General features: G+C 43.4%; 1 protein-coding gene across 1 annotated transcript in view; it reads left to right on the top strand.

Annotated features, from left to right (window-relative positions):
* The window catches only part of LOC147684691 (uncharacterized), a 378,108-nt gene that overhangs the window by 111,384 nt on the left and 239,417 nt on the right, over positions 1–27,307 (top strand). Inside the window, exons 64-66 of the mRNA XM_086939726.1 lie at positions 7,396–7,604; positions 7,812–7,927; positions 23,922–24,034. Of these exons, the coding sequence (XP_086795852.1) occupies positions 7,396–7,604; positions 7,812–7,927; positions 23,922–24,034 (438 nt within the window). The remainder of the gene's footprint in view (positions 1–7,395; positions 7,605–7,811; positions 7,928–23,921; positions 24,035–27,307) is intronic.

Genomic DNA, 27,307 nt, shown 5'->3' with positions numbered 1-27,307 from the left:
GTCACGGCCGAAAAAGGGCTGGATGGAGGTCTATAGCAGAGCAGACCGGTAAATAGAGCGCCCCCCTGCCCATTCAGAGAGAAGGCTAGTAGTTCACAACCAGGAATGGTCTTGATGTCAATCAGGGATAGATCTATTGACTCTCTGAAAATTAAGCCCAGTCCACCCCCTCTAGCACCAATCCGAGGGATGTGCCTGATTTTATATCCAGAGGGGCAGGCCAAGCCCAGCTCCACTGCACAGTCCCTGCTTGTCCATGTCTCTGTCATGAGTAGAATATCTAACTCATGGCAGTCAATTATGAAGGCGATATCTCCATGATGTGAACACAGCGACCTTACGTTCAGAAGGCCGCAGCTAAAAGAGTCTGTCTGCTTCCCCGATGCCACTGCTAGTCCCCTTAGCGAGGAACTGGTGTTAATGCATAGGAGTTCATCTTGAGTGTAGGTGATAGTCTCCTGAGATGGTAATCCAGGGGGACCGGCCCCCGGCGCGTCCGTTGCGCGAACGGGCGCAAACGGGCTTACCTCTGGCGCACCTCCGGCGCCCCTGCGGCGCACCCGCTGCGCACCGTCGCTGCGCGCCTGTCTAGCAGCCATCTTAAAAAGCCAGGCTAAGAGATCACGTGGGTCCTGGCAGGGCGAGTGGCTCTCCCTCACCCAAGATGGCGCTCCGTGAGGAAATCCTTCTCCCCAATCCAAGATGGCGCTCTGAAACCGGCGCGATGATTACACAGTGCCCCCGAGTCCCTTCTACCCCACGAAGTGTGGGTGTGCAGGAATTAAATGCGGGTAAGAGCTCCCTGTAATTCCCTCTAAGCGGCGCAGGCAAAAGAAATGTAGAAAGAGCGGGCGCTCGGCGCAAAGCAAAGGAATAACAATTTTAAAATATTAAAATGCAAGAAGAGCGTTTTACACGCAGCGCGAGTGCTGGAAGCTTGGAGTCTGTGAGGATCTCCAGAGAAACTGCAGTGGATCTGTCTTGGTGGAGCGTGGAGGGCAATCTGTCTCAAGGAAAGCCCTTTCATCTGCCTCCATCGGTTGCCACAGTGATAACGGATGCCTCCACTCTAGGGTGGGGTGCTCATCTGGGGGATCTGGAGATCAAGGGTCTTTGGTCTCCAGAGGAAAGGTTGCTTCACATCAACCTTCTGGAATTGAGGGTGATTCGTTTGGCACTCAAGGCCTTCCTCCCTTCCCTTCGCGGTCAGTCGGTTCAGATCCTAACGGACAACACGACCGCGATGTGGTATGTCAACAAGCAGGGAGGAGTGGGGTCGCATCTTCTCTGCAGAGAAGCTCTGCGTCTCTGGTCCTGGGTTCAGTACCACCAGATTTGTCTGATGGAAAATCATCTGGCCGGAGTTCTGAACGTTCGTGCAGACAGTCTCAGTCGGCAGTTCTCAGCCGACCACGAGTGGAGGCTTCATCCAGAGGTGGTTTGTCAGGTCTTTCGGACGTGGGGAACCCCTCAGGTGGACCTGTTCGCCACTCACGAGAACTCTCACTGCCCGTCATTCTGCAGTCTCCAGTATCCGTTGCAGGGAGCTTTGGGGGACGCGTTTCAGTTGAGTTGGGGCTCACAACTCCTTTACGCGTTTCCACCCATACCCTTGATCCCTCGGGTTCTGAGGAAGATTCGCCAAGACCGGGCCCAAGTTATATTGGTCGCCCCGGATTGGCCAAGAAGGGTGTGGTACACAGATCTTCTCCACCTATCCTCGTGCCCGCCGCTCCGTCTCCCTCTCCGGGCAGATCTCCTCTCTCAGATGGAGAGGCAGGTTCTACACCCCCACCTCCAGACCTTACACCTTCATGCCTGGAGATTGAACGGGGCAACCTGAATTATTTTTCTCTCCCGCCTGATGTGGTGGATGTAATTCTTTCAGCCAGGAGTCTTTCCACCAAGTCAATCTATTCCTATAGGTGGTCCAAATGTGTTTCCTGGTGTGGAGAGAAATCTATTGACCCCTTGAGAGCTCGTTTGTCCAAAATACTTCAGGTTGCTCTTTCTTTGGCCCAGCAGGGTTTTGCTGTGGCGACTGTAAAAGGTTATTTATCGGCCTTGTCGGCATTCCTTTGTTTGCCGGACCAGCCGTCTTTATTTAAGTCACCTAGGCCTAGATGTAGGTAATTTTATATTACCACTTCTTAAATACCGAATTTTACTGATTCGGTATTTAAGAAGTGGTAAAATAGAGGGGGGGGATGTAGGTATTACAGAATCGGTAAATACCGAATCGTTAAGATTCGGTATTTACCGATTCTGTAAATACCGATCCGGTAATGCCCATTGATTCCTATGGGCATTGAAGCCCATAGGAATCAATGGGCATTACCGAATCGGTATTTACCGATTCGGTAAAACCAATTCCAGCAAGGGTGCAGGGGGTGTCACTTTGACACCCTCTAGCACCCCAAATACAGGCATGTGTGCCATGTGGCACACAGACATGCCCTAAGGGCATGTCTGTCTGTCACATGGCATAGTTGTGCATGCACACATGTGCATGCACACCTGGAATCGGTATTTTACCACCCAATTGGATTGGGTGGTAAAATACCGAATCTGAAAGGCCTTTGGGACTCAGAAGAGTCCCACCTACATCTAGCAGTTACTGAATCGGTAAAAATACCGATTCGGTATTTTACCGATTCGGTAAATATACCGATTCTATAAATTTACTGAATCGGTAAAATTGGCCCCCTACATCCCAAACACCCATTTACCGGGCGGTAACGGCCGAAATCGGCCGTTACCGGCCGGTAAATGGCCACCTACATCTGGCCCCTATTGTATTACGTTTTATAAAAGGTCTTACCAACAAATTCCCTCCAACTCCATTTATTGTGCCTCAATGGGACTTGAATCTTGTCTTAACCTACTTGATGGGTTCACCCTTTGAACCCTTACACAAGTGTCCCATGAGACTTCTGTCTTTTAAGACTGTTTTTCTTGTAGCAATTACCTCGGCAAGGCGGGTAAGTGAGCTTCAAGCTCTTAGTTCGAAACCCCCATTCCTGACCATTCATGCTGAGAGAATGGTACTTAGGACCAGGGCTGCTTTTCTGCATAAGGTGGTAACTCCCTTCCATCTGGGGCAGTCCATTACCCTCCCTACCTTTTATCCTCCCCCTCACCCTTCCAAGGAGGAGGAGCGGCTTCACCGCCGAGACCCTAAGAGTGCGGTGAGTTTCTACCTCGATAGGACAAAAGACTATTGTGTGGATGACCAGCTTTTTGTTGGATTTGCTGGCTGTAAGAAAGGAAAAGCGGTGCACAAGCGCACGCTGTCGAGATGGATTATCCTGTGTATAAAGATCTGCTACGCCCTGGCTGGTAAGGAACCTCCAGTGGGTATTAGAGCTCACTCTACTAGAGCAAAGTCTTCTACATCTGCTTTGGCTAGGGGTGTGCCTGTAGAGGATATTTGTAGAGCAGCGACTTGGGCTTCCCTCCACACTTTCGCAAAGCATTACTGCTTGGATTCCGTGGTGAGGAGGGACGGCCACTTTGCGCGCTCTGTCCTCCAGGATTTCTTGGTATAGCAGAGTGGACACCCTCCTCCGGGAGTGAGGACTGCTGTGGGACTCTATTTACAAGGTGAGGAATCCACTGGCAGATGTATCTATCAGAAGAACAAGTTACTTACCTTCGGTAACGCTTTTTCTGGTAGATACAGTATCTGCCTGTGGATTCCTCACTGACCCACCCGCCTCCCTGTTGTCCACTCTTCTATACCTGCTAAGTGTATATTTGAAATAATTTTTTAATGGATGTATTTATATGTTCATGCATATTGCATTGATTTCACACTGTGTGTGATGTTTTGAATACTGTGTACTATGTGTACTATTACTGTTTATGTCGGTCCGTCCGTGTGCCTCGGGGGCACGGAAAAAAAGGGCGGAACTGACGTCATCAGGCCGACGAGGCCCTATTATGGACCCAGTGACGTCAGCGGGGTCGCGAGCGGAGTCGTACCCTCTGTGACGTCGTCCATGACCTCGCCGGCATGGAGAGCTACAAAAGTTTCCGATTGGCTGCTGCGCAGGGGATATTCACAAGGTGAGGAATTCACAGGCAGATACTGTATCTACCAGAAAAAGCGTTACCGAAGGTAAGTAACTTGTTCGATAGTGCCATTAGTTTGCTCGACCACACCTGATGCTTCTGGTCTATACGCACAATGCAGCTTTTGCTCAATTTGTAATGCTGCACAAATCCTCCGAATTATTTCATTATTAAATTGTGTACCTCTAACTGTTTCTAAAGAGACTGGAAATCCAAATCTAGGAATGATCTCTCTCAAAAGCAATTTAGCAGCTGTTAAACTATCATTTCTTCTTGTTGGATATGCTTCCACCCAATGAGAAAACAGACAAACCACAACCAACACATATTTCAGTCCATTACAAGGAGGGAGCTGTATGAAGTCAGCTTGTAACCTAGTAAAAGGCCCGCTGCTTTTCAATTCGACCCCAACTAACAACAGTATTTCTATCTGGATTCTGCAGCAGGCAGACTATACACTTTTGGCAAAGACTCTCTGCAATGACCCTGAACTTAGGGTTATACCAAGATTGCTTGAAGAGCCTAATCATAGCATCTCTCCCCAAGTGTCAATCCATGATACATCCTGGCCATCTGAGAAAGTAAACAGTCTGGCATTACTGGCCTGTCATCTATATACACCCACACTTCATCTTCAGGTCTTCGTTTACAGCCTGATTTATCCAAATCTCCTTTTCTTCCTCACTGGCTGTTTCTTGCAACTGTCTAATTTCCTCCCATGTCTGTACAGAAGAGAACATCAAATGATAATTTGTATTCTTTTTCTCTGTTCCTTTGTTGATTGAAATTGAATTGTGTGCACAGAAACTAGCCACTTGGTCTGCGTATCTGTTCCCACTGGTTACATAATCATTTCCTGATGTATGTGCTGGACATTTGACCACTGCAATCTCTTTGGGCAATCGTAAGGCATTTAACAAATCTTTTACATCTTTGCTATTTCTGATCAGATATCCTGAAGAAGTCAGAAATCCACATTGCACCAACACTTGATCATAATCATGCACCACCCCAAAACCATATTGACTATCCGTGGATATGGTTACTCTCACATTTTTGCCAATTGTGCAAGCCTTGGTCAAAACGACCAATTCCAAAAGTTTTTCTGAATTTATCCCTCTTAGACAACATGCTTCAAGAACCATGGCCACTGTTCATCCAGCGTAAGAAGCGCACAGAGCACAACTCTCATCCCTCAGACAGGAATCATCTACAAACATCACACAATCTGATTCTGGCGATGGTGTATCTTTTATGTAAGGCCTTGGTTTGGTACACAATTCTGTCACATCCAAACAATCATGATCTGCTTCATCCTTTACTTCTTCACAACTAGTACTCAGCAACAAAGTTGCTGGGCTCAGTGTCATGCATCTTGTTACTGTCACATTTTCAGCACCCAAGATCACTCTCTCGTATCTAGTCAAACGACTACTTGTCAAATGCTGTGTCCATGTCCTTGTCAGCAGAATCTCAACAGAATGTGGCACATGCACTCTCCCTGGATGTCCCATCACAATTGATTTACTCTGCTCCAGACTCACACAAGTAGCAGCAACTGCTTTCAAACAAACTGCCAACGCTGCAGCCACTGAGTCCAAAGTAGCAGAGAAATATGCCACTGGACGACGTGCCATTACATGTGTTTGATTTAAGACTGAAAGTGCACATCCATCCTTCTCACAACAGAACAATGCAAAATCTTTACAATAATCTGGCATTCCCAATGCAGGTGCTAGACGGAGACTGTCTCACAGTTCAACAAAAGCCCTCATGCTTTCTTCATCTAATTGAATTTGATCAACTACATCTTTGTGAGTCAATCTCTTTAAAGGCTTGGCCATCAGTGAAAACCACTGATCTATTGTCTGCAGTATTCAACCATGCCCAGAAACATTCAAACTTCTTTCTGTGTTCTGAAGGACCCATTTGCAAGATCACGGCCACAGCACATGGCCTTTTGGGAGCATATGCTGCAACACGAAATACAGGAGGAACAATGGAGGTCGTTGTGGAGAAATATAGATCGCCACAATTGCCACAATTGCTCTTTGGGCCTGTGGGAAGCATATTACAAACTACTTTATGACTGGTACCTTTACCCTGCTAAATTACAGCTACTTTTCCCAATGCTGAAGGGTTGTGGCATGCTGGGCGATATTCAACACATATGGTGGGACTCCCCAATGATACAACCGTTTTGGGTGGAGATTTTGGAACAATTTAAAGACATGTTAGGATATCCACTCCAAGACTCCCCTGATATGCCTTACTGGGCCTGCTGGACTCCTCTTTGAAATATCAAACAAAAACAGGTCGAGATGTAGTGTGGCTCTGCTTAGGAGTGGTGAATTTAGCGATAGCTGCAGCATGGAAGACAGAGGCCCATACCTTGACACAATGGCATGCCTGACTGTGGCAGGCAGTCACAACGGAAAGAATGAGTGACATATTGGAAGATGATATTTAGAATTTTTAATATGCGTGGGGTCCTCATATAAGCTATCACTCCTGGGGCATTCCTCTTGTGGCCTGCCGCACCAGAATAAAAGCACTGCATGTATTTTAGGTCTGAATAGTCAACCCCAATACAAAGAGATCACACTCGAATACCATGCAAAGTGTTGTTATCTTTTTTTCTTTTGCTTCCTTTATAAGGTAGGAGAGAGGGAAGAGAAAGGGAGGGAGGTATTTGTTACAGAGGAACAATTGAAGTTATACAGGCTCAAAGTGTTAGTAACAAGTGTTAACAAACCTGGGTAGAGTGTTTCCATGAGAAATAGGGGAACGCTGTACATTGTTAAAGCTGCTAAATGACTTCTCATAGTCTTGTGATATGATCATGACTGACCTGAATTGAAATTTCATATGTTATGAGTCCAAATGACAATAAAAAGAACTTCGATTAAAAAAATCAGGGTTTGGCAATAGAAAGAAAATCTTAAGGCCATTGTTATTTCTCTGGAAAATATTTATGAAATACTCTTCTTAATAAGGGGATGGAGGGGGTACACAATGTTCCAGTAGCAAAGCAGAACTGATTAAGGAATCAAGCCTTCATGTTTTATCTACTTTCCTCACTTCCTTCAGTGTTTAAACTGCTTGCCCATATTTACAGAACAATTCTGTTCTACTACGCAATTGCAATAGTGTTGTTCAATTATCCCCATTTTCATGTGACCATGAGGCTCTCCACTATGAATATGTCTACATGGACAGCCATTTCTTGGAAATAGCATCATTGTGTTCCTTAGTTTAAAGAAAGATTTCTGAATTTGTTTAGAAACAAGCAATATAACATGTAAGTTTCACCTTTTTTAGGCCAATCTCAGTGTTTCCCAGATCAACACAATAACGCAGACATTAATAACAGCTATTTTGGAGAATCTGAGCTTCAACTTCTCGTTTTTCACCCCGGATGATTGGAAAAAGCTCATTCAGAAGGATCTATTTGAATTGTTGGGCAGCTTTAATGAAACTCATCTTCATCAGCTACCAAAAAATATAAGTTGCGACTCCTACCATGAGATGTAAGTATTTGGCTTTGCGTTCTACAAGAAACAACTGAGATTGAATTTGCTGGAAACACATTCTTGGAAAGGATACTGTAGATTGACATGTTATACAAAGTTGTAATCTGCTTTCGACTTCTACCACAACAATAGTAACTTATTGCACTCAAATGTCAAATGGTAGAAAATGGTAAAATATGTTAGCTGTTCATCTATCTTTTGCAGACTGAAAGGATTTGATATGCGCTACATTTCTCTAACAACTGACTCAAAAGTGGCTGTCTACAGATTTTATATCAAGGAATTTCTAAGCCAAGAATCTAAAAAATCTCTTAGCACAGGTACAGTATACAGCAAAGACAATTATTTATGTCTATATCATTTTCTATTATAAATATTGCTATATCACACATCAATTTACTGAATTAACCCAAAACATAGTTGCTGACAAGTTGTAAGGTGTGTCTGATGTTGATCAATATGTATAGTTTCTGGGATCTAAACTGACATGAAAAAGCACTCACTAAATATCATATGGCTGAACATTAGGTGAAAGCCAGAGGTTGTCCCTGATTCACCCTCCCACTGACACGCTCTAATGGTGACTGATGACACACTGCAGTGCAATACTGTGTGATTGTTGAGCACCTATCACACGATTTTGGCTGGGTGTTAGAAATGGGGGTCTCTAGTTGGCAGGTTGTTACCCTGTCCAATTAGGGACCCTTCTTCCTAGTCAGGATAAGGGGGATACACCACTGAAATAACCCATCCTTACCACCATGGTAGCTTTGCATGAGCAGTCAGGCTAATATCAGAGGCAGTGTGTGAAGTATTTACACATAACCAACAGTAATACAGAGAAAACACTGCAAAAGGACATCATACCAGTTTTAGGAAAATATCCAATATTTCATCTGTGCAAACAAGACCAAAGAAATCCACCATACAGTTCTCAGAAATCTCAATAATAAAAAATAGACTTAAAATACAGTTCCTTGAAGTCAATAGCTCTGTCCGGGGCTATCATGGCGTTGTGAACCACAAATCCAAAGAGTTCTGCCTGACCGCGGTGTCGCAGGCCAGCTACAGTGTCTACAGTGTCAGGGAGATTCGCAAAACAGTATCTTTAAAAATGCAGGGCGTCAGCAACCTAGCCACCACTTTCAATGCTGTTAACTATTTAAGCAGATGAAGGACCCAATCTTGATTCTTTGATCCTAGTTATTTATTTAATCATGTGTTGCATTTGATTCTATTTTTTCAATATCATAAATGTCTGAAATTGAGAAAACACTTTCTATTTCAACACAATACATTACATTGTTTGAACATGAAATTAACGAAAGTACATTAAACACATGAAAACAATAATAACAATTTAAATTACACACCAATCAGATTTTCTGTAAGGAATTCATACATACAGCAAACCTAAATTGTGTAATTTATATGGTTCTATTTGTTAGGATGCTGCCCATTGGGAAACAGACTTTTTCACAAGCAAAGCCAACTGGGGAAGAGTGTTACAAAATAATCCCTCAAGGCTGCTTCTATTCACAATTTAAAGGATCCTCAATGGTTAAAAATATAAAAATAATCTTTACTAAAAGATGCATTTTTACATTTTGAGTTTAGGTATAATAAACTCAATTTCTCTATCTTGTCCCATTGGGAAGTTATATAGTGTAAAACGAAATACACTGTATTTCACTATCAGGACATGTAACACACACCAGTACATGTCCTGCTTTCACATACACTGCACCCTGTCCATTGGGGTACCTTGAACCTATCTTAGGGGGACGTTCATGTAATAAAAGGAAAGGTTAGGGCTTGGAAAGTAGGTGCACTTGCCAAGTCGACATGACAGTAAAAACAGCACACAGATACTGTAGTGGCAGGTCTGAGATACCTTTATAGTGCAACTTCTGTGGGTGGCACAACCAGTGCTGCAGGCCCACTAGTAGCATTTGATTTACAGGCCCTGGCACTCTGAGTGCACCTCACTAGAGACTTACCAGTAAAGCAAACATGCCAACAATGGAAACACCAATCCATAGCATAATTTACAGTAGGAGCACTTGCACTTTAACACTGAACAGCAGCGAGAAAGTGCTCACAGACACTAAATCAGCCAACACAAGTCAAAACGAGGAGTTCAGAAAGCAAAAAGACAGGGAAAACACGCCAAAAGCTTGCCAGGTCTAATCCTGGGGCTTCTGAGTCCACTACGGTACTTGTGAAACTAAAGCCACACTGACAACGGGTGTTATATCTGGAAACAAAAGAACATTACAGTATCATTAATCAAGAAGTGATCCACTCTCTGGCTGAGGGCTCAGAATTCCCCTAATAACTGGGGGTGGGAAAAGAATTCCGCTCGCCCGGCAGAGTTCGCAGAGTTTTGCCCACCCCATGCTCTGAGCAGGGAGCTCCGAAAAAGCCTGCGAAGCGGAGCAGAGGTTTTTCTCTCTCACCGCCCAGCAAAGTTAAGTTGGCGAGCGAGAGAATTCACGCTCTAGACCACCTCCCTGCAAGATTTCTGAATGCAGGCAGTCGAGGTAGGCCGCTACTACTCATGTTGAGAAGGCTGCCGCTCGAGTGTAGAAAGCTGTCACCCAAGTAGAAAATCTACTTGAGCAGCAGAAATAAGAATCGCCCTCAGGCGCTCCGAGTGATGCAGTTAAGGATTAATGCAAACAACGCGACATAGTCGACTCCACTGCTCACGGAACACAGCATACCGCAGCAGAGTTCTTTCAGCACTTCGCAGAGACCTAGCCTAGGCTACTAATAACCCCAGGTAGCAAGGACAGTTTAGGGTAGTTTATCTCAAACTGGAAAAAGGAGGCAAGGATGTACACAATCTCTGCCTTTATGCTTCTGCGTTCAGGGCAATCATCAACATATGAGTGGCAATAGGCCGATTACAACTGCAGAAAGTGTTCCAACAATACCACAGGTGACAATGAGGCCAAATGGCAGTGTTCTTAACTGGTAATGTTGGCTTCCCGTAATAAAATACAGTACCTCCTATTTCTAACAGAACTGATACATAGTCGTAACAATGGTATACAGAACATGTGTTTGCTGTTTTGGACACCTATTAATACTTGAGCAAAAGCCAGAATCTTGACGTTCTAAGGGAAGAAAAATCAGCTTAGCTAACAGATGTCTAAAATGGCGTAGAACCCTGACCCCAATCTCCATACAAGAAGTATAAATAAGATTCCCGTACACCAGCAGGATCAGGACTTAAACTCTTGCTGAGCATAATCTCTGCACAAAGAGGTGTACCTGTCAAACTCATGCCACAGCTTTCCTTGATGACATCAGTTTTGCGTTGTCTCAGGGAAGAGCATTTGGTACAATATTCACCTGTATGTATCCATTTTACCTCCCTGTCATGTTGGAGAATGGTTGTCTTTTCATCTAGAGAGGTTATCAGTAAAATCAGAAATTGAAAGGACAGTGGCTCATCAGCCATGCAGCTGTGGGAGAGAGGATACTACACTGCAGTTTGGCAAGTGATAGCTACCATAGTATGCTTGAAGTTTCCCATCACTTTGGTGGAAAATGTGTGGGCAACAGTGCTTCCACCATAATGTTAAGAAGGCTTTTGGCTCAGTAATTGCCATTGGTTCCTATGGGCCTCAAGGCCCATAGGAATCAATGGCAATTACCGAATCCGTAAATACCGATTCGGTAATTAGCGAATATTACCGATTCGTTAAATTATTCGGTAAAAATACCTACATAGCATTTACCGATTTGTAAATACCGAATCGGTAAAATTCGGTATTTACGAATCGGTAAATGCCATTTACCTACATCTGGCCCATAGTCTGTCTCTGATAACTTCTATATGTATGAGATTCATAATTCTATGTTGTTGCTAGTGGTGTATGCTACCATTTTCATAACGTATTTGAACTAGTTGTGTTTTCAGTATGAAGTATGTTTAAAAAATATAATATATTATTTATAGTTGTAACAGGATAAGTTGAATGTTAATGTATCGGACTTTCTAAAATATGTAAGGTACATTCAAAGTATTCCTTGTAACAATTTCTTGTATCATAAACCAGCACTGGCAAAGCAAATGAGCCTGGTGTTGGTCTTTCTCTTTGGCACTGTTTGTTGTGTTTTATTGTAGTTTTTGTAAAGGTTTATTCTTGGGGAGCTGACCCTTGTCAATATTAAAACTGATGACTAAAAGCAAAAATATTTTTGGGTCTTACAAAACACACCTTGCCACAATAGTCTATTGTGCTGATGAGACCTATTGTGCTCATTAATTACTTGTGCAAGAGCAGAATGCCATCACATACCGTGAAGTTAACCAGTGGCTGTAGTGGGATGACCCCATGCTGTAGGCTGTAGTGGGTGGAACTAAAATGTGAATGACACAAAAACAGATCAATGGAGAAAGAGGGCTGGCTGGGACCCCATATGTCAGTATATATTTAGAGAAAAATCCAAAACTCTGTGATAATACCAGACCTAGAAAGGATTGCTTCAAGAACCTTCACTACTGCCAGAAGAAAAGAAAATCAGACTGAAAAACTGCTAAAGCGTATCTTGGTTTATAATATTGATTGGGTAGCAGAATGGAATCAATCTGCGACATATTTAAAAAAAACAGGGCCAGTTAACTATGTATCGCTTATTCTAAGTTACTTATGTAACAACAGACTAGGAATAAGGCTAAAGAATATTAGGCTGATTCACAATAAACATTTATGAGTACAGCAAGTAGTACTACAGGAGTACTCTTTTTGCATAATCTTACAAGCTGTTGTCAATTATTGCCTAAATGTTCAACTCAGTCACCTTGATAGTAAAAATCAAGAGGGCTCAACCCTGTCCATTTGTGCTTATTGTATATGAATATTCGTATTTTATTTCCATTTTAGACGTTTTGGGGCCTACTCAGAAACGCTTGTAAGAGTGGGCAAAAGAGTACTATCGGAATACTCTTTTACCTACCTTAAATGCCTTTGTGGAGGCCGCTATATTCCTTTTCACCCTAAAACACACTCGAGCACTCAAGTGCCATAGAGGGGTGCTGATGGCACCATAGATGACCTTGTTAAACTACTTATTAGAGATTAGGCTAATGCCAGTAAACTGCATTTGGACTAAGAAAGTCTTAATCCAAATAAGCGCAGCTGAGTAAATAATATATAACAACAGCAAATGCAAGATCTGTGAAATTTTGTGAAAGCTACCATTCTCGTTTCAAGTTGCACTCTAGGACAGCTTCATAATGAGATGGTCCTCGAAGTGAGAGCTAACATATACCTGTGCAAAGATTGCGTTAGGATTGAGGGGTGGTGTAGTATTCTTGGTCTGCAACAAAGCCTTTGACTGTGTTTACAGAGAAGGCACCCAAAACAATAGAGCAGTCTAAATCAAAAGAGAACAAGCATTTGCAATGCAATAGGTCTCGCATTATTAAAATTTGAGCTATTGGCATTGCTAAAAAATGCAACACCAATAGCTCAAACTTTAATAATGCGAGACCTATTGCATTGCAAATGCTTGTTATGAAGGCATTGAGAACAAACATGCTTAAAGCCTTATTCTAAGTAGTAAATGTATAGAAGGGTCCCCGTGGAAAGGGAAATATTTCTGCACAAACAATAAAAGAATTTTAGCAAGGACTAAGATGGTACTCAAAGGACAAGATTGTTGTCATTTATTCAACAACAAAAAGGTTTAACAATTTACAGCAATATTTGTACTCATTTATAAGTGACAACAATAAATCGGAAATTCAAAAAGGGCCCCAAGGGGGAGAGAAGGGGAAGGAGGGATGTGCTCAGAGGTTGTGTAAAGGGTTATAAGGATAGTACACAGATTTACACAAACTGTACATATACACAATCAACAAGGAATTACAAATTATTCCAAAAAACCAAAACGGCCTTTGTCAATTAAGGCAAAATTCAACTAAAAGGTGGGGCATTCCACGGTCACGTGTACAATTCAATCAAGTACTGGAAATGTGCCGGATGTCCCAAGATAATGAGGTGTCGACGTTTCGACCCCTATGTCTAGGATCAGTTTATTCCTTGGCCGGGGTCTTCATCAGGACCGTTGTAGAAGGGAAGGGACGAGGAGGGGCCGTCCTATCTGAAAGATGGAAACCCGTATCAGGGAATGGAGTGTCAATTAGTAAAAACCTAAACAGTCATTAATACTGTGCACCGGGGAGGTGGCATTAATTGAAAACAAAATGAAAGCCATGGAGTCCGGGTCAGGAGACCTCTAGACAAGGGAGCCAGAAGCTGAATATGCGACTAATCCATAAACACGCTTGTGAATTTAATTATTCCAATACATCAGGGACACATTAGCCAGGACAGAAGGGAGACCAATTGGCAGTACTTTAATGATACATGCTTAGGGTGGCATATGGGCGTATAAACAAAGGAGCTCTGATTGCGTATTATATTGTGAGGGCACGGTAATTGTTTGAAAAGGAGCTAAGAGCAATTACCTGTGGTAGAATGAGACACACTCTTTTGAAATTCAAAAGTGTAGGCTGCCTGCTTCAAAAAATTATGCTGCTGGGCACGTCTTAAATGAAACGTCTAAACAAAACACGAAGTAAGCATCAGTCAGAGTGACTGCAAAAGGCAATAATCTGATAAGGCCAGTTCAAAAAGTGGGAAGGGTTACCTCAGTATATTAAGCTGCGACGTTGCCAGGAGGCTTGGGCGCTGTGTTATAATCAATAAACTGTAAATACAAGAATTTGAAATTTGCATCAATAGTGATATAACCGCAACGCGGTGGTCTGCCAAGCAAACTCCACAGTGTCGCATGTCCATACCTTCAGCGAGTCCGTGCAGTAACTAACGGACTGGGGAGCTAGACGATGTGTAAGGCAATATGCCGATCGGCTCCGTTTGGTCGCGACGGAAATCTGAAACAATTATGGGCGCTCGTAAGTCACACGCAGTTAAAACTATAGACGGCCAAAGGGAAGCGGGACCGGAGGGTTCTCCACTTACTTTTAACGCGGACCGCGAGGCAGCAGAGCGTCTTGCTGCAATGTTATCACCGTATGTCGTCCACCGCTGATTGAAGCAGCAGGGCTTCTCGCGTTGGCACACAAACACCGCCAAACACTACGCGAAGTTAGGGGGCGGGGCTTGCGGTGTGACGTGGGTTGAGAGAGTAATAGAAAAAAGACTCGGGTAGATTGAAATACAGCCCTTTTGCAAGAATGTAACCTGTTCTAGCCCTTACCTCTAATTGGAGAATTATTTAAGAAATTCACAGACATTGCATTTACATACAGCCCATATAGGCGATTAAAATGAAATTCCACAGTTGGAGTGGACTCGCGCACAGCCCATGCAAGGGAGTGAAGGCGAGTGAGAATTATTTAAGGAATTCACAGACATTGCATTTACATACAGCCCATATAGGCGAGTAAAATGAAATTCCACAGTTGGAGTGGACTCGCGCACAGCCCATGCAAGAGGAGTAAATAAAGAAGGAATTAATTAGAGAAATAAATCAGAAACCCTATTCTTATATCCAGCCCATTTGGACAAGTAAATTAGAATTACACATTTAGACTCAAGCACCGCCCTTGTAAGGGAGTGAAGGCGAATGCTCACCAGGGTCATTCTATGTAAAAGATGGCAAAATAGGAGTTATTGAGGAGAAATGAGATCACATTATACAACCACTGTATGTTAACATTTGATAAGCTGAAGGATACTCGTGCACCTGTCTCACAGGATAGTGTAGACGAGTCACATGCGTATATCAAATTGATTAAATTAAATTTGAGTGGACACAAAACTCGTGCACCTGTCTCACAGGATAGTGTAGACGAGTTACCTGCGTGTATCAAGTAGTTAAAATGAATAGGGATCACCCATAGGGTATCTGGAAAGTATCAGTATAGGTTATATATGGCAATGAGTGAATTATTCATCTCACGGCCGCTAGCTGTGCAAAGCTACCGTCCTGTTCATTTAGGCCATTTTTAATGGAGTCCAGGAGAGACATCCATTTGCATTCACGTACATTCAGCACCACAGCTAGGTTACCGCCCCGTCTCCCTAGGGAAACTTTCTCGATTACAAGCCACCGCAAATCTTTCACGGTGTGTCCAGCGGTCTGCCAATGGTCTACCAGGGGGGCGCCTGGGACCTTGCAACGTAATCTACTGCAATGTGCCGAGATCCGTGATTTAATTTTCTGCTGAGTTTGCCCCACATAGACTTTACTACATGGGCACGTTATTATGTAAATCACACTTTCGGTGTTACAGTTAGTGTGATGTTTTAGTTTAAACGTCTGTTGTCGGTTATCTCGAATCATCCTGTTCGTCTCAGGGTCTGATTTGCGTCACCACCTATACCACAAGGAGTAATGATGTCAAAAAAGTGATCAACAAGAATTGGCCATTAATAGCTCAGGAAATTGACCAACCACAGCTTCCTCTCCACTCCTTTAAGAGATCTAGAAACATTCGAGATATAGTGGTTCACTCATACCTGGAACCAGAGAGCCCTCCTACACTCACGAGTCTATGGAACTTACCACCTGTGATCGGTCACTTTAGATGCGGGACCTGCATTGCCTGCGAGACAACTATCCAGACCAAGACCTTCACCCATGGACAACAGACGTTTAAACTAAAACATCACACTAACTGTAACACCGAAAGTGTGATTTACATAATAACGTGCCCATGTAGTAAAGTCTATGTGGGGCAAACTCAGCAGAAAATTAAATCACGGATCTCGGCACATTGCAGTAGATTACGTTGCAAGGTCCCAGGCGCCCCCCTGGTAGACCATTGGCAGACCGCTGGACACACCGTGAAAGATTTGCGGTGGCTTGTAATCGAGAAAGTTTCCCTAGGGAGACGGGGCGGTAACCTAGCTGTGGTGCTGAATGTACGTGAATGCAAATGGATGTCTCTCCTGGACTCCATTAAAAATGGCCTAAATGAACAGGACGGTAGCTTTGCACAGCTAGCGGCCGTGAGATGAATAATTCACTCATTGCCATATATAACCTATACTGATACTTTCCAGATACCCTATGGGTGATCCCTATTCATTTTAACTACTTGATACACGCAGGTAACTCGTCTACACTATCCTGTGAGACAGGTGCACGAGTTTTGTGTCCACTCAAATTTAATTTAATCAATTTGATATACGCATGTGACTCGTCTACACTATCCTGTGAGACAGGTGCACGAGTATCCTTCAGCTTATCAAATGTTAACATACAGTGGTTGTATAATGTGATCTCATTTCTCTGGTGAGCATTCGCCTTCACTCCCTTACAAGGGCGGTGCTTGAGTCTAAATGTGTAATTCTAATTTACTTGTCCAAATGGGCTGGATATAAGAATAGGGTTTCTGATTTATTTCTCTAATTAATTCCTTCTTTATTTACTCCTCTTGCATGGGCTGTGCGCGAGTCCACTCCAACTGTGGAATTTCATTTTACTCGCCTATATGGGCTGTATGTAAATGCAATGTCTGTGAATTCCTTAAATAATTCTCACTCGCCTTCACTCCCTTGCATGGGCTGTGCGCGAGTCCACTCCAACTGTGGAATTTCATTTTAATCGCCTATATGGGCTGTATGTAAATGCAATGTCTGTGAATTTCTTAAATAATTCTCCAATTAGAGGTAAGGGCTAGAACAGGTTACATTCTTGCAAAAGGGCTGTATTTCAATCTACCCGAGTCTTTTTTCTATTACTCTCTCAACCCACGTCACACCGCAAGCCCCGCCCCCTAACTTCGCGTAGTGTTCGGCGGTGTTTGTGTGCCAACGCGAGAAGCCCTGCTGCTTCAATCAGCGGTGGACGACATACGGTGATAACATTGCAGCAAGACGCTCTGCTGCCTCGCGGTCCGCGTTAAAAGTAAGTGGAGAACCCTCCGGTCCCGCTTCCCTTTGGCCGTCTATAGTTTTAACTGCGTGTGACTTACGAGCGCCCATAATTGTTTCAGATTTCCGTCGCGACCAAACGGAGCCGATCGGCATATTGCCTTACACATCGTCTAGCTCCCCAGTCCGTTAGTTACTGCACGGACTCGCTGAAGGTATGGACATGCGACACTGTGGAGTTTGCTTGGCAGACCACCGCGTTGCGGTTATATCACTATTGATGCAAATTTCAAATTCTTGTATTTACAGTTTATTGATTATAACACAGCGCCCAAGCCTCCTGGCAACGTCGCAGCTTAATATACTGAGGTAACCCTTCCCACTTTTTGAACTGGCCTTATCAGATTATTGCCTTTTGCAGTCACTCTGACTGATGCTTACTTCGTGTTTTGTTTAGACGTTTCATTTAAGACGTGCCCAGCAGCATAATTTTTTGAAGCAGGCAGCCTACACTTTTGAATTTCAAAAGAGTGTGTCTCATTCTACCACAGGTAATTGCTCTTAGCTCCTTTTCAAACAATTACCGTGCCCTCACAATATAATACGCAATCAGAGCTCCTTTGTTTATACGCCCATATGCCACCCTAAGCATGTATCATTAAAGTACTGCCAATTGGTCTCCCTTCTGTCCTGGCTAATGTGTCCCTGATGTATTGGAATAATTAAATTCACAAGCGTGTTTATGGATTAGTCGCATATTCAGCTTCTGGCTCCCTTGTCTAGAGGTCTCCTGACCCGGACTCCATGGCTTTCATTTTGTTTTCAATTAATGCCACCTCCCCGGTGCACAGTATTAATGACTGTTTAGGTTTTTACTAATTGACACTCCATTCCCTGATACGGGTTTCCATCTTTCAGATAGGACGGCCCCTCCTCGTCCCTTCCCTTCTACAACGGTCCTGATGAAGACCCCGGCCAAGGAATAAACTGATCCTAGACATAGGGGTCGAAACGTCGACACCTCATTATCTTGGGACATCCGGCACATTTCCAGTACTTGATTGAATTGTACACGTGACCGTGGAATGCCCCACCTTTTAGTTGAATTTTGCCTTAATTGACAAAGGCCGTTTTGGTTTTTTGGAATAATTTGTAATTCCTTGTTGATTGTGTATATGTACAGTTTGTGTAAATCTGTGTACTATCCTTATAACCCTTTACACAACCTCTGAGCACATCCCTCCTTCCCCTTCTCTCCCCCTTGGGGCCCTTTTTGAATTTCCGATTTATTGTTGTCACTTATAAATGAGTACAAATATTGCTGTAAATTGTTAAACCTTTTTGTTGTTGAATAAATGACAACAATCTTGTCCTTTGAGTACCATCTTAGTCCTTGCTAAAATTCTTTTATTGTTTGTGCAGAAATATTTCCCTTTCCACGGGGACCCTTCTATACATTTACTACTTGACGCCCAGGTCCCCGTGACTGCTTGGGTTCTACCCCCCCTTTATAATAAAGCCTTATTCTAAGCGGTGTGGAGGTTCTGACACCGTTAAGCTGGCAAACTCTTGGTGATCAGCCTACAGCAAAGCCTGTTGGATAGCAATTCAAAGTGAGACTCCATTTTTGAAAAACAAGCGGTTCCCCAACCGTTCAATGAGGCGGGGTGGCAATTAGCTGGGCACACATCATTTGTTAGTTTGTGGCTCCATAGATGGCAACTTTTCAGATTGCTTATGTGTGACATTTCCATGTTGTCCGCATGTGTACAAGTGACATTCTATTGGTAAATGACACTTCGAGTGGCACTTTCTTGTGAATAAAACTATGCAATTAAGACCATGCAAAGAGATAAATATTGGAAATGACCTCAGTTGAACAATGAGAGGCTCGAAAAGGGCCTTAAAACTGCAGCAGAACCTTTGAAATGGAAAGTCAGAAACCTACTTGGTGGTTACTGCACTTGCTAGAGAATTCGAGGGGCAATCTGATCACAGACTTGACTCACCATAAAAATTGCATAAACGGTTAAGGCACCGGCTGTAAAGCACAAGTTATAACATGCAGGTCACAGATTTATATTTTACGCAGACACATCAGTGTGTTACTGCTTTTGCCACAGATTTTTCTTTTAGGTTATCTGCGGGTCACAATTTTTATGCATTGCCCTACAGCTCAGGGAGTTCTCAACTAGCATCAAGGAGCTACATGCAAACTAAAATGCATGCGGATAGAATGTTACTGTTTTCTTCCTAACTTTCAATATGCCAAGATTGGTATGAAGGGCTCTTTTGGGTAGTAATAAATACTCAATATGTGAGTGCTGTTTTTGTTTTGCATATTAAAGAGTATTAGTACAGTTGCTCTTTCCTTATTACACTTTGGGCCATATGTATCAACATACCCTTTTGCGATTTCTTAATAGCGATTTTTAAGGAATCGCTATTTAGAAATCGCAAAATGGTATGTATGTAGAAAATCGCTTTTTTTTTTGCGATTTCTTAAAATTCCTTAATTGCGATTAGCAAATTGCTAATCGCAAGTAAGGAATTATTTCCCATTCATTTCTATGGGCCAGGAGGCCCATAGTAATGAATGTGAAATTAATCTCAATTTGCGATTCGCAATTTGCTAATCGCAAATTGAAAATTATTTCAAGGGTGCAGGGGTGTCCAAAGGACACCCTGCTGCACCCCTGAAATATGCATGGGTGCACTTGTGGCGCACATACATGCCCTAAGGGCATGTATGTGCGTCACATGGCACTTGGAAAAATGCAAAAATATGCATTTTTAAAGGAATTCGCAACTTACCACCAACTAGAAGTTGGTGGTAATTTGCGATTCCTTAAGGCCAATTTGAGAATTTTTTGGGCTTTTTACATTGCATGTAAGGAATCGCAAAATTTGCAATTCCTTTATGCAATCGCAAAATAAGGAATCGCAAATTTTGCGATTCCTTATTTTTGAAGCACATTTCCTTGATACATACCATTTGTCCAAATTGCATTCGCAAACGCCGAAATTCTGCGAATTTCGGCGTTTGCGAAGTCAATTTGGCTTGATACATATGGCCCTTTATTCTTCTACCACAAACATATATCCTCACATTTTCAAAACCTTAAAGTGATCAGTGCAGAGGACATAGTAAAATGACCCACCTATATCCTGCTGCTGCTTGCGTGAGGGTTGCAACATAAATAGTTCAAAACCAATGCACACATGCACTTGATTTTTGTAGTTGATCTTTTGTGGGGCTTGCAGCGTTGAGTCTAACGCTGGAGAAGGTGTGATCATTAGCACCTCCTTCTTCTCACATCGGAGCAGGGCCTGGACTTGTAAAGAGATACAAAGTAAAGAAGCAGGGCCCAAGCTGAGATGACTGGTATCCATAGCAACCAGTCACCGCTGATCGATCCCGGCTCCCACTGCCTGGAGCACACAGCAGAGAAGCCTCTCTGACTTGATAATGTAGTGCAAACCAAAGCGCCTTGAAGAATTTGCTGAGAGGAGCTTTAAAATGCATAACTTTCCATTTTAGTGCAGTAATTCAGGGACCGACACTAAAATGAGGTACCCGAACCCATGATGTGGGGCACTTCGCACGGCTGGCAATGGGGCTACCAGCAAAAGCTTTTTAGGGAATTTGAAGACAAGTATACATTTTCCCTCTTCCATGAACACACCAGGCTCTCTGTGAAACAGCACTTTTCACAAGCATTTTACCTCCTGATCCACAGGTTTGAGTCTCAATTTCATCCATCCAGATTGCTCTATGAAGTATTTAAAGTACATTGGTTGTTATTAGCTTGGTTTACACTCAATATCTCTATTTGGACGTTAGTACTTTGTCCCCCCATTACTCACCTTACCTGGAGTTTAGCAGATCAGGGGTCCTATTACAGATAGAGTGCATTTTTCCTGTTTCTGCCCCGATACACCTTAAAGCAAATGCGCTGGCTGCAAACAGGGCAAGTGTGCAACCTATTAGGAAGAATGCGCTGCTTACAGGGCAACTGGGATTTTGGGGCAGTGCATTCGAGAGAAATACGTCATAGGTGTTTCAAAGCTGCTCTGTGCTTCTCTGTGCAGGTGGCAACCCTCATGCACTTTCAAGAGGGAAGAGAGATCCCCTTGCAGGAGGGTGCAGTAAATTACTGCACCTGCATGCAAGGGGAAGTGTGGAGGTTCCATAGTAATATGGCGCAGGCAGAGAGGCAAAGAGATTCCCTCATTTGCATGGTGCCACGCACCCATTCACACAAGGGAATACCCTCTCAATAGCCCTACATGTGCGCCACCATTATCTGTAATGCAGAAGAGATCGCACACGCGTCTGCAGCCCCTTCTGTAATATCAAAATGCCCCGGGCGCAAACAAAGCAGTCACAAAAGCCAGTTGCACCCTGGGGCACTGTAATATGGGCCCTGAAAGTTAAATTGGTGTTTGTCTTTAAGGGGAAATCAAGCTAATGTAGAGAAAAACAGTTCTCCTTTGCCGGTCCTGAATCTCTAACAATTACCAACAATGGGCATTCTAGAATATTTTGTTTATTTGATGAAGTCGTCTGAGGTTTTGAGATCTATTGCGTGCCTGAAACAACAGGTCATAACCCTGGTGGTTCAACATCTGGCAGGTTATCTGAATGCCAGGGTGGATTAACTCAGCCATTGATGCCTAGCGGATCACGAGTGGCATCTCCAGTCAGAGGTGGTGCAAGGTCTCCTTCAGAAAATGAGAGAATCTTGGTTAGATTTGTTCACTTCCGAAGAGAACAAGCAGTGTCAGCGGTACTGTGCGCTGGAGTTTCCAAGGCGGCTATCGCTCGGCAACGCTTTTTGTCGCAAGTGGAACTCAGGCCTATTGTACGCCTTTCCGCCATACCACTCCTGCCCAGTGTTCTGAAGAAGATCAGGAGCAACCATGTCCAAGTAATTCTTGTGGCTCTGGGCTGGGTGACGAGAGTCAGGTATCCAGAGCTTCTGAGAATGAGTATCGATCCTCCAATCAGGCTGCCCCTTCGCGAGGATCTTCTGTCGCATGGGAGGGTTCTCCACCCGAACCTGTTAACTCTGCGCCTCCATGCGTGGAGATTGAGCGGCGGCAGTTGATAGCTTTTGACCTTCCTCCCGAAGTCTGTAACGTTATTCTGGCGGCCAGCAGCCCTCCACTAAAACGGTATATGCCAGCAGTTGGCTGAAATTTGTATTATACTGTAAAGAAAGGTCCATTGATCCTATTTCTGCTTCTCTTTCTACTGTCCTTTTATTCATTCTAACCTTTGCCCAGCAGGGCTCTGCCTTGGGAACTCTTAAGGGTTACCTTTCTGCTCTGTCTGCTTTTTTTGCAGCTGCCAGACCTCTCTCTTTAAGTCTCCTATTGTAAATAGATTTCTAAAAGGGCTGACTCACTTGCTTCCACCCACGCCCTTTGGGGCCATAATTTGGTCCTTACTTATCTGATGTGTGCTCTGTTTGAGCCTTTGCACAATTGTCCCCTCTGGCTGTTGACCATCAAAACAGCCTTCTTAGAGACGATTACATCTGCCAGGAGGGTGAGTGAGTTGCAGGTGTTATCTTGTTCACCTCCTTATCTTATGTCCTTTCCATACAAAGTGGTGCTTCGCCCCAGGGCATCCTTTTTGCCAAAGGGTGTGACCCAATTTCATCTGGGTCAGTCCATCATTTTGCCTATTATCTTTGCTCCCCCGTATCCCTCGAAGGAAGAGGAGAATCTCCACCGACTGGACCCAAAAAGAGCGTTGGTGTTCTACCTTGACTGCACAAAAGAGTTCCGGGTGGATGACCAACTCTTTGTGGGGTATGATGGAGCAAAGAAGTGAAGAGCAGTGCAGGAAAGGCCCATCTCTCGCTGGGTCATTCTCTGCAGCAAAATCTGTTATGCCTTAACAAAGAAGCACCCCCCTGATGGGTTAAGTGCCCAATCCACCAGGGAAAAGGCTGCGACTACGGCCTTGGCTCGGGGTATCCCAGTCCAAGACATCTGTCAGGCAGCGACGTGGTCTTCTTTGCACATGTTCGCAAAACATTACTGCCTTGATGGACAGGTGTGCAGGGATGGACATTTTGCCTGTTCAGTCCTGCAAGACTTCTTAGTTTATGATATGAGTCCACAGCCCACAGCTGGGATGGCTCGTGTATCTGCAGTAGAAGTCTCTATCAGATGAACAAGTTACTTACCTTCCGTAATGTATTATCTGTAGACAAGATATAAGCTCACTTATTAAACAAAAACAGTGTTTACAGTGCTGCTTGCATTACTGGTAATTTGGCACCCACCTGCTCTTGCAGTGACCTGGAGCAACCCTCTGAAAAGTTATACATTCCCTTAAAACTATACAGTATTGAATGTACACATATCTACACATGCCTGCGGGTATCGCTTTTATTCACTTATAATAACATTTTACGACTTTGTTTCTAACTAGGTGTTGCCTGTGAAACTGTTTCTTTCAAAGACTGGGTGAGCAACAACGTTGGGAAATTCGTATTACAGGCCACATTTTCAGATCTCGTCCTGTTCAACCAGAAGCTGAATACGGTAAGATAATACCTTTCTCCTTCCAAAACTTCACACAGCTTGTACAAATATCTGCTCACTTAAAACAATAATAATGCATACAATTGCAGGTTAACAGGACCTGTGGTCATGGCATTAATCTTTTAAATTATTAGGGAAAATTGTGTGTAATCCATAATTGCAGGGTCGGAGGTATGACAGAAGGAAATGTTAGTTTATATTGGGATATACAATATAATTTGCAAATCTGTGTCTACTACAGAAATATGATATAAAACATGTAAGGGAGAGAGATGAAAACACTACCCCACATCCTCTCTCAACTATTCCCCAGATAACTAGAATGACCAGTGTGCCTTAGGGGCTATCAAACTAACATCCTTATCAACCATTGTTTATAGGATACACTTATCTGAGGTCCACGGTATAAAGATTATTGAACAGCACATTATCCAACTTGTCGATAACTTTTTGATGTTATGCATGAGTGTGGGGCAGTCACTGGTGTGCAATGACCAGTGAAACGCTACCTGCATCACAACTCATAGCCAATACAAAGTAGTGTAAAACAAGTGTTGATCACGCTATGGTGAGCCTTAATGTGCAGGAACTCCATCTGAAATTTGCTGTCATCAATAGTAACAAAGGATTATAAATTATGTACTTTGTCACCTCAGCTCCTAATGGAAAAATAAACAATAAGGTACTCACAGAGAAAACAGACATGAATGACTTACTGAGATGTGGTAGTATCTACCTGAGCCCACTGAGAGAACGTCTGCCATTGAGGCACTTGCAGTAGTTCAGGAGGAACCTCTCTGAGGCTACTGACATTAATCCACAATTAGGCTTAGTAGCATAGACATTATTGAGCTATGGACACCCGACTAGGGTGGTGATAATTCCTACAAAAGAGCAAGGAGTTATCCACAGCAGTGCCTTCTTGCAACCAAGATAAAAAATAGAGCAGAATCAGTCTACAGTATTAAATACATAAAAGTCTATTGGAAAAAAGAAAATCATCAAAAGATGTTGGATATTATCAATGTAGGGGGTAGAAATGCCTCAGTGCTTTTCATTTTAAGAAGAAGGGTGTGCCTCTTCATCAGGGCACCGTGAACCACCCCCCCCCCCCCCCGCTTTACCAGCTACAGCGGGGGTGGGGTTGTTTATTGGGTTCTTACTGGGGGCACCTATGTCCAACTTGGCAGGTATCACTAATAGAAAGAAAGTTAGACTGATACAAAAAGGAAAGGAGGGAATGGGTGAGTGGATGCATGAGTAAGTGAATTGAGGGACGGATGGGTGGGTGGATGAAAAGATGGATAGCTGTGCGGGTGAAAGGATGGGTGAATGAAAGTATGGGATTATGAGGGGGTTGGTGGATGAAAAGATGAATGGATGGATGGATGAGTGGGTTGGGAGGATGGATGGATGGATTAAAAAATGGATATGTGGGGGAAAGGATCAGTAGGTAAAAAGATGGATGGGTGGGTGAAAGGATGGATGAGTGGGCAAAAGGATGGGTGTGTGAAAGGATGGATGGCTGGAAATTTAGAGGGGTGAAAGGATGGATGGATGAATGGGTGACAGGATGGGTAGATGAGGCGGTGAAAGGATGGGTAGATGAGATAATGGCTAGATGGGTGGTTGAAAGATTGTCAGAGTAAATGTAAATCTGAAGATGGATGGGTTGACGAAAGAATGGCGGAATAAATGGAAACCTGAGAGGATGGACGGGTGATAAAAAGATGGCAAAGATGGCCATTCTTAGTAGGGTGGATGGATGGATAGGTGGATGGATGAAAGGAGGGCAGAGTAAATTGAAATCCAAGAGGATATCTGGATGGAGGATGGATAAAAGGATGGCAGAGGATGGATGGATAGCAGAGAAAATGGAAATCTGAGAGTATGGATGGGTGGGTGAAAGCATGGAAGAGTGAATGGTAATTTGAATGGATGGATGGTCAAAAGGATCAATTGATGGATGAGAGGAGTTATTGATGGATGGGTAACTCAAATCTCTGTGACCAACAGCACACGCAGGTTGTATATTCTCTACCGTGGCCTTGTAGGCAGTGGGGCACATGGGGTCTGCGGTTGCACAAGATATTGTTAATGGATCAACTGAACCCAGGAGCAGGAATTCAGTTTTTTGGTTGTTGGGAAATGGCCAGGTATCCTTCATCTAGTATCTGCCATCTTCCTTCTCTAATTTGAACGAAATCTGAGGAATTTAAGATCGGCAGGGGAGATGTTGCTGATTGTTCCCAAAGTAAAGAAGGTGTGCAGAGGCGGGAGCTCGTTCAGCCATTTAACGCTGAAATTGTGGAATGCTCTGCCCCTGAAGGTTCTTCAAGCTCAGTCCGAACTTGTTTTTTAGCTCAGGATTTATGGGGGTTTAACAGCTGCATTTAGTCCTGGATACCTGTACCTAGCACTGGGACATCTCACATGAGGCAGCTATGCTCTTTAGAAAATGCATTATTAATATTAGAGAAGAGCTATGGAATCCAATGTAGTTAGCTTCAGGATATGTGATAATGCATGATGATGGCTACAAAGGTCTGGGCAGAACCCCATATCCAATGGCAGTGATTACAGAGAATTAGGAGAACTAGCTTCATTTGCTGTATGTGCTTATTCAGAAACTGCATGCTATGAATAGGGCTGTTACATTGATGCCTCCATGTAATATCAGGCGATTGAGCTGTATCTTATGGTCGCTGGTGTCAAACACAGCAAAGAGGTCCAAGAGGATCTTAGTATGTTTAATGCCACATTCTAAGATGAAAATATGACTTGTATCTGTACATTTGGACACACTATGGAACTCTTCAGAAATCGAATACATATATTATAGAGAGAGCTATTTGAGATTTACATATCAAGTAAAATAATAACAGAAATAATTTGGTCACAAACTACCCGACTGGATCCTTGCATTCGGAGTGCTGGAGGTAGCATTTTCAACAGACAAGAAGAGACTTGTGCCTGTTCTTCACCATTAAGAAGACAAGCACTGTTTCACTAAACTGTAAGCAGCCCTCTTAATCTTCACACATTGGGCTTCGGCTCTTGAGTTTAAGATAGGGCCTTGATTCATGCTGCATAAGGGTCTGATTTTGACCCTGTGAGGTACAGGTGGTTACAAAAGCATTATTAAGGAGGGGAGCAGTTACCAATTGATCTAGAGAATGCATTCATCACGAACTGATTATTAGAAATGTGTTTTGTTAATCTGTTGGGGATGGGTTGGTAGTTTTGCGAGTTATTACCCATTGTTTGAGCACT

Source organism: Lissotriton vulgaris, chromosome 10 (genome assembly GCF_964263255.1).
Source record: "Lissotriton vulgaris chromosome 10, aLisVul1.2, whole genome shotgun sequence".
Taxonomy (NCBI): Eukaryota; Metazoa; Chordata; class Amphibia; order Caudata; family Salamandridae; genus Lissotriton; species Lissotriton vulgaris.
This window is presented reverse-complemented; position numbering and strand designations above follow the sequence as displayed.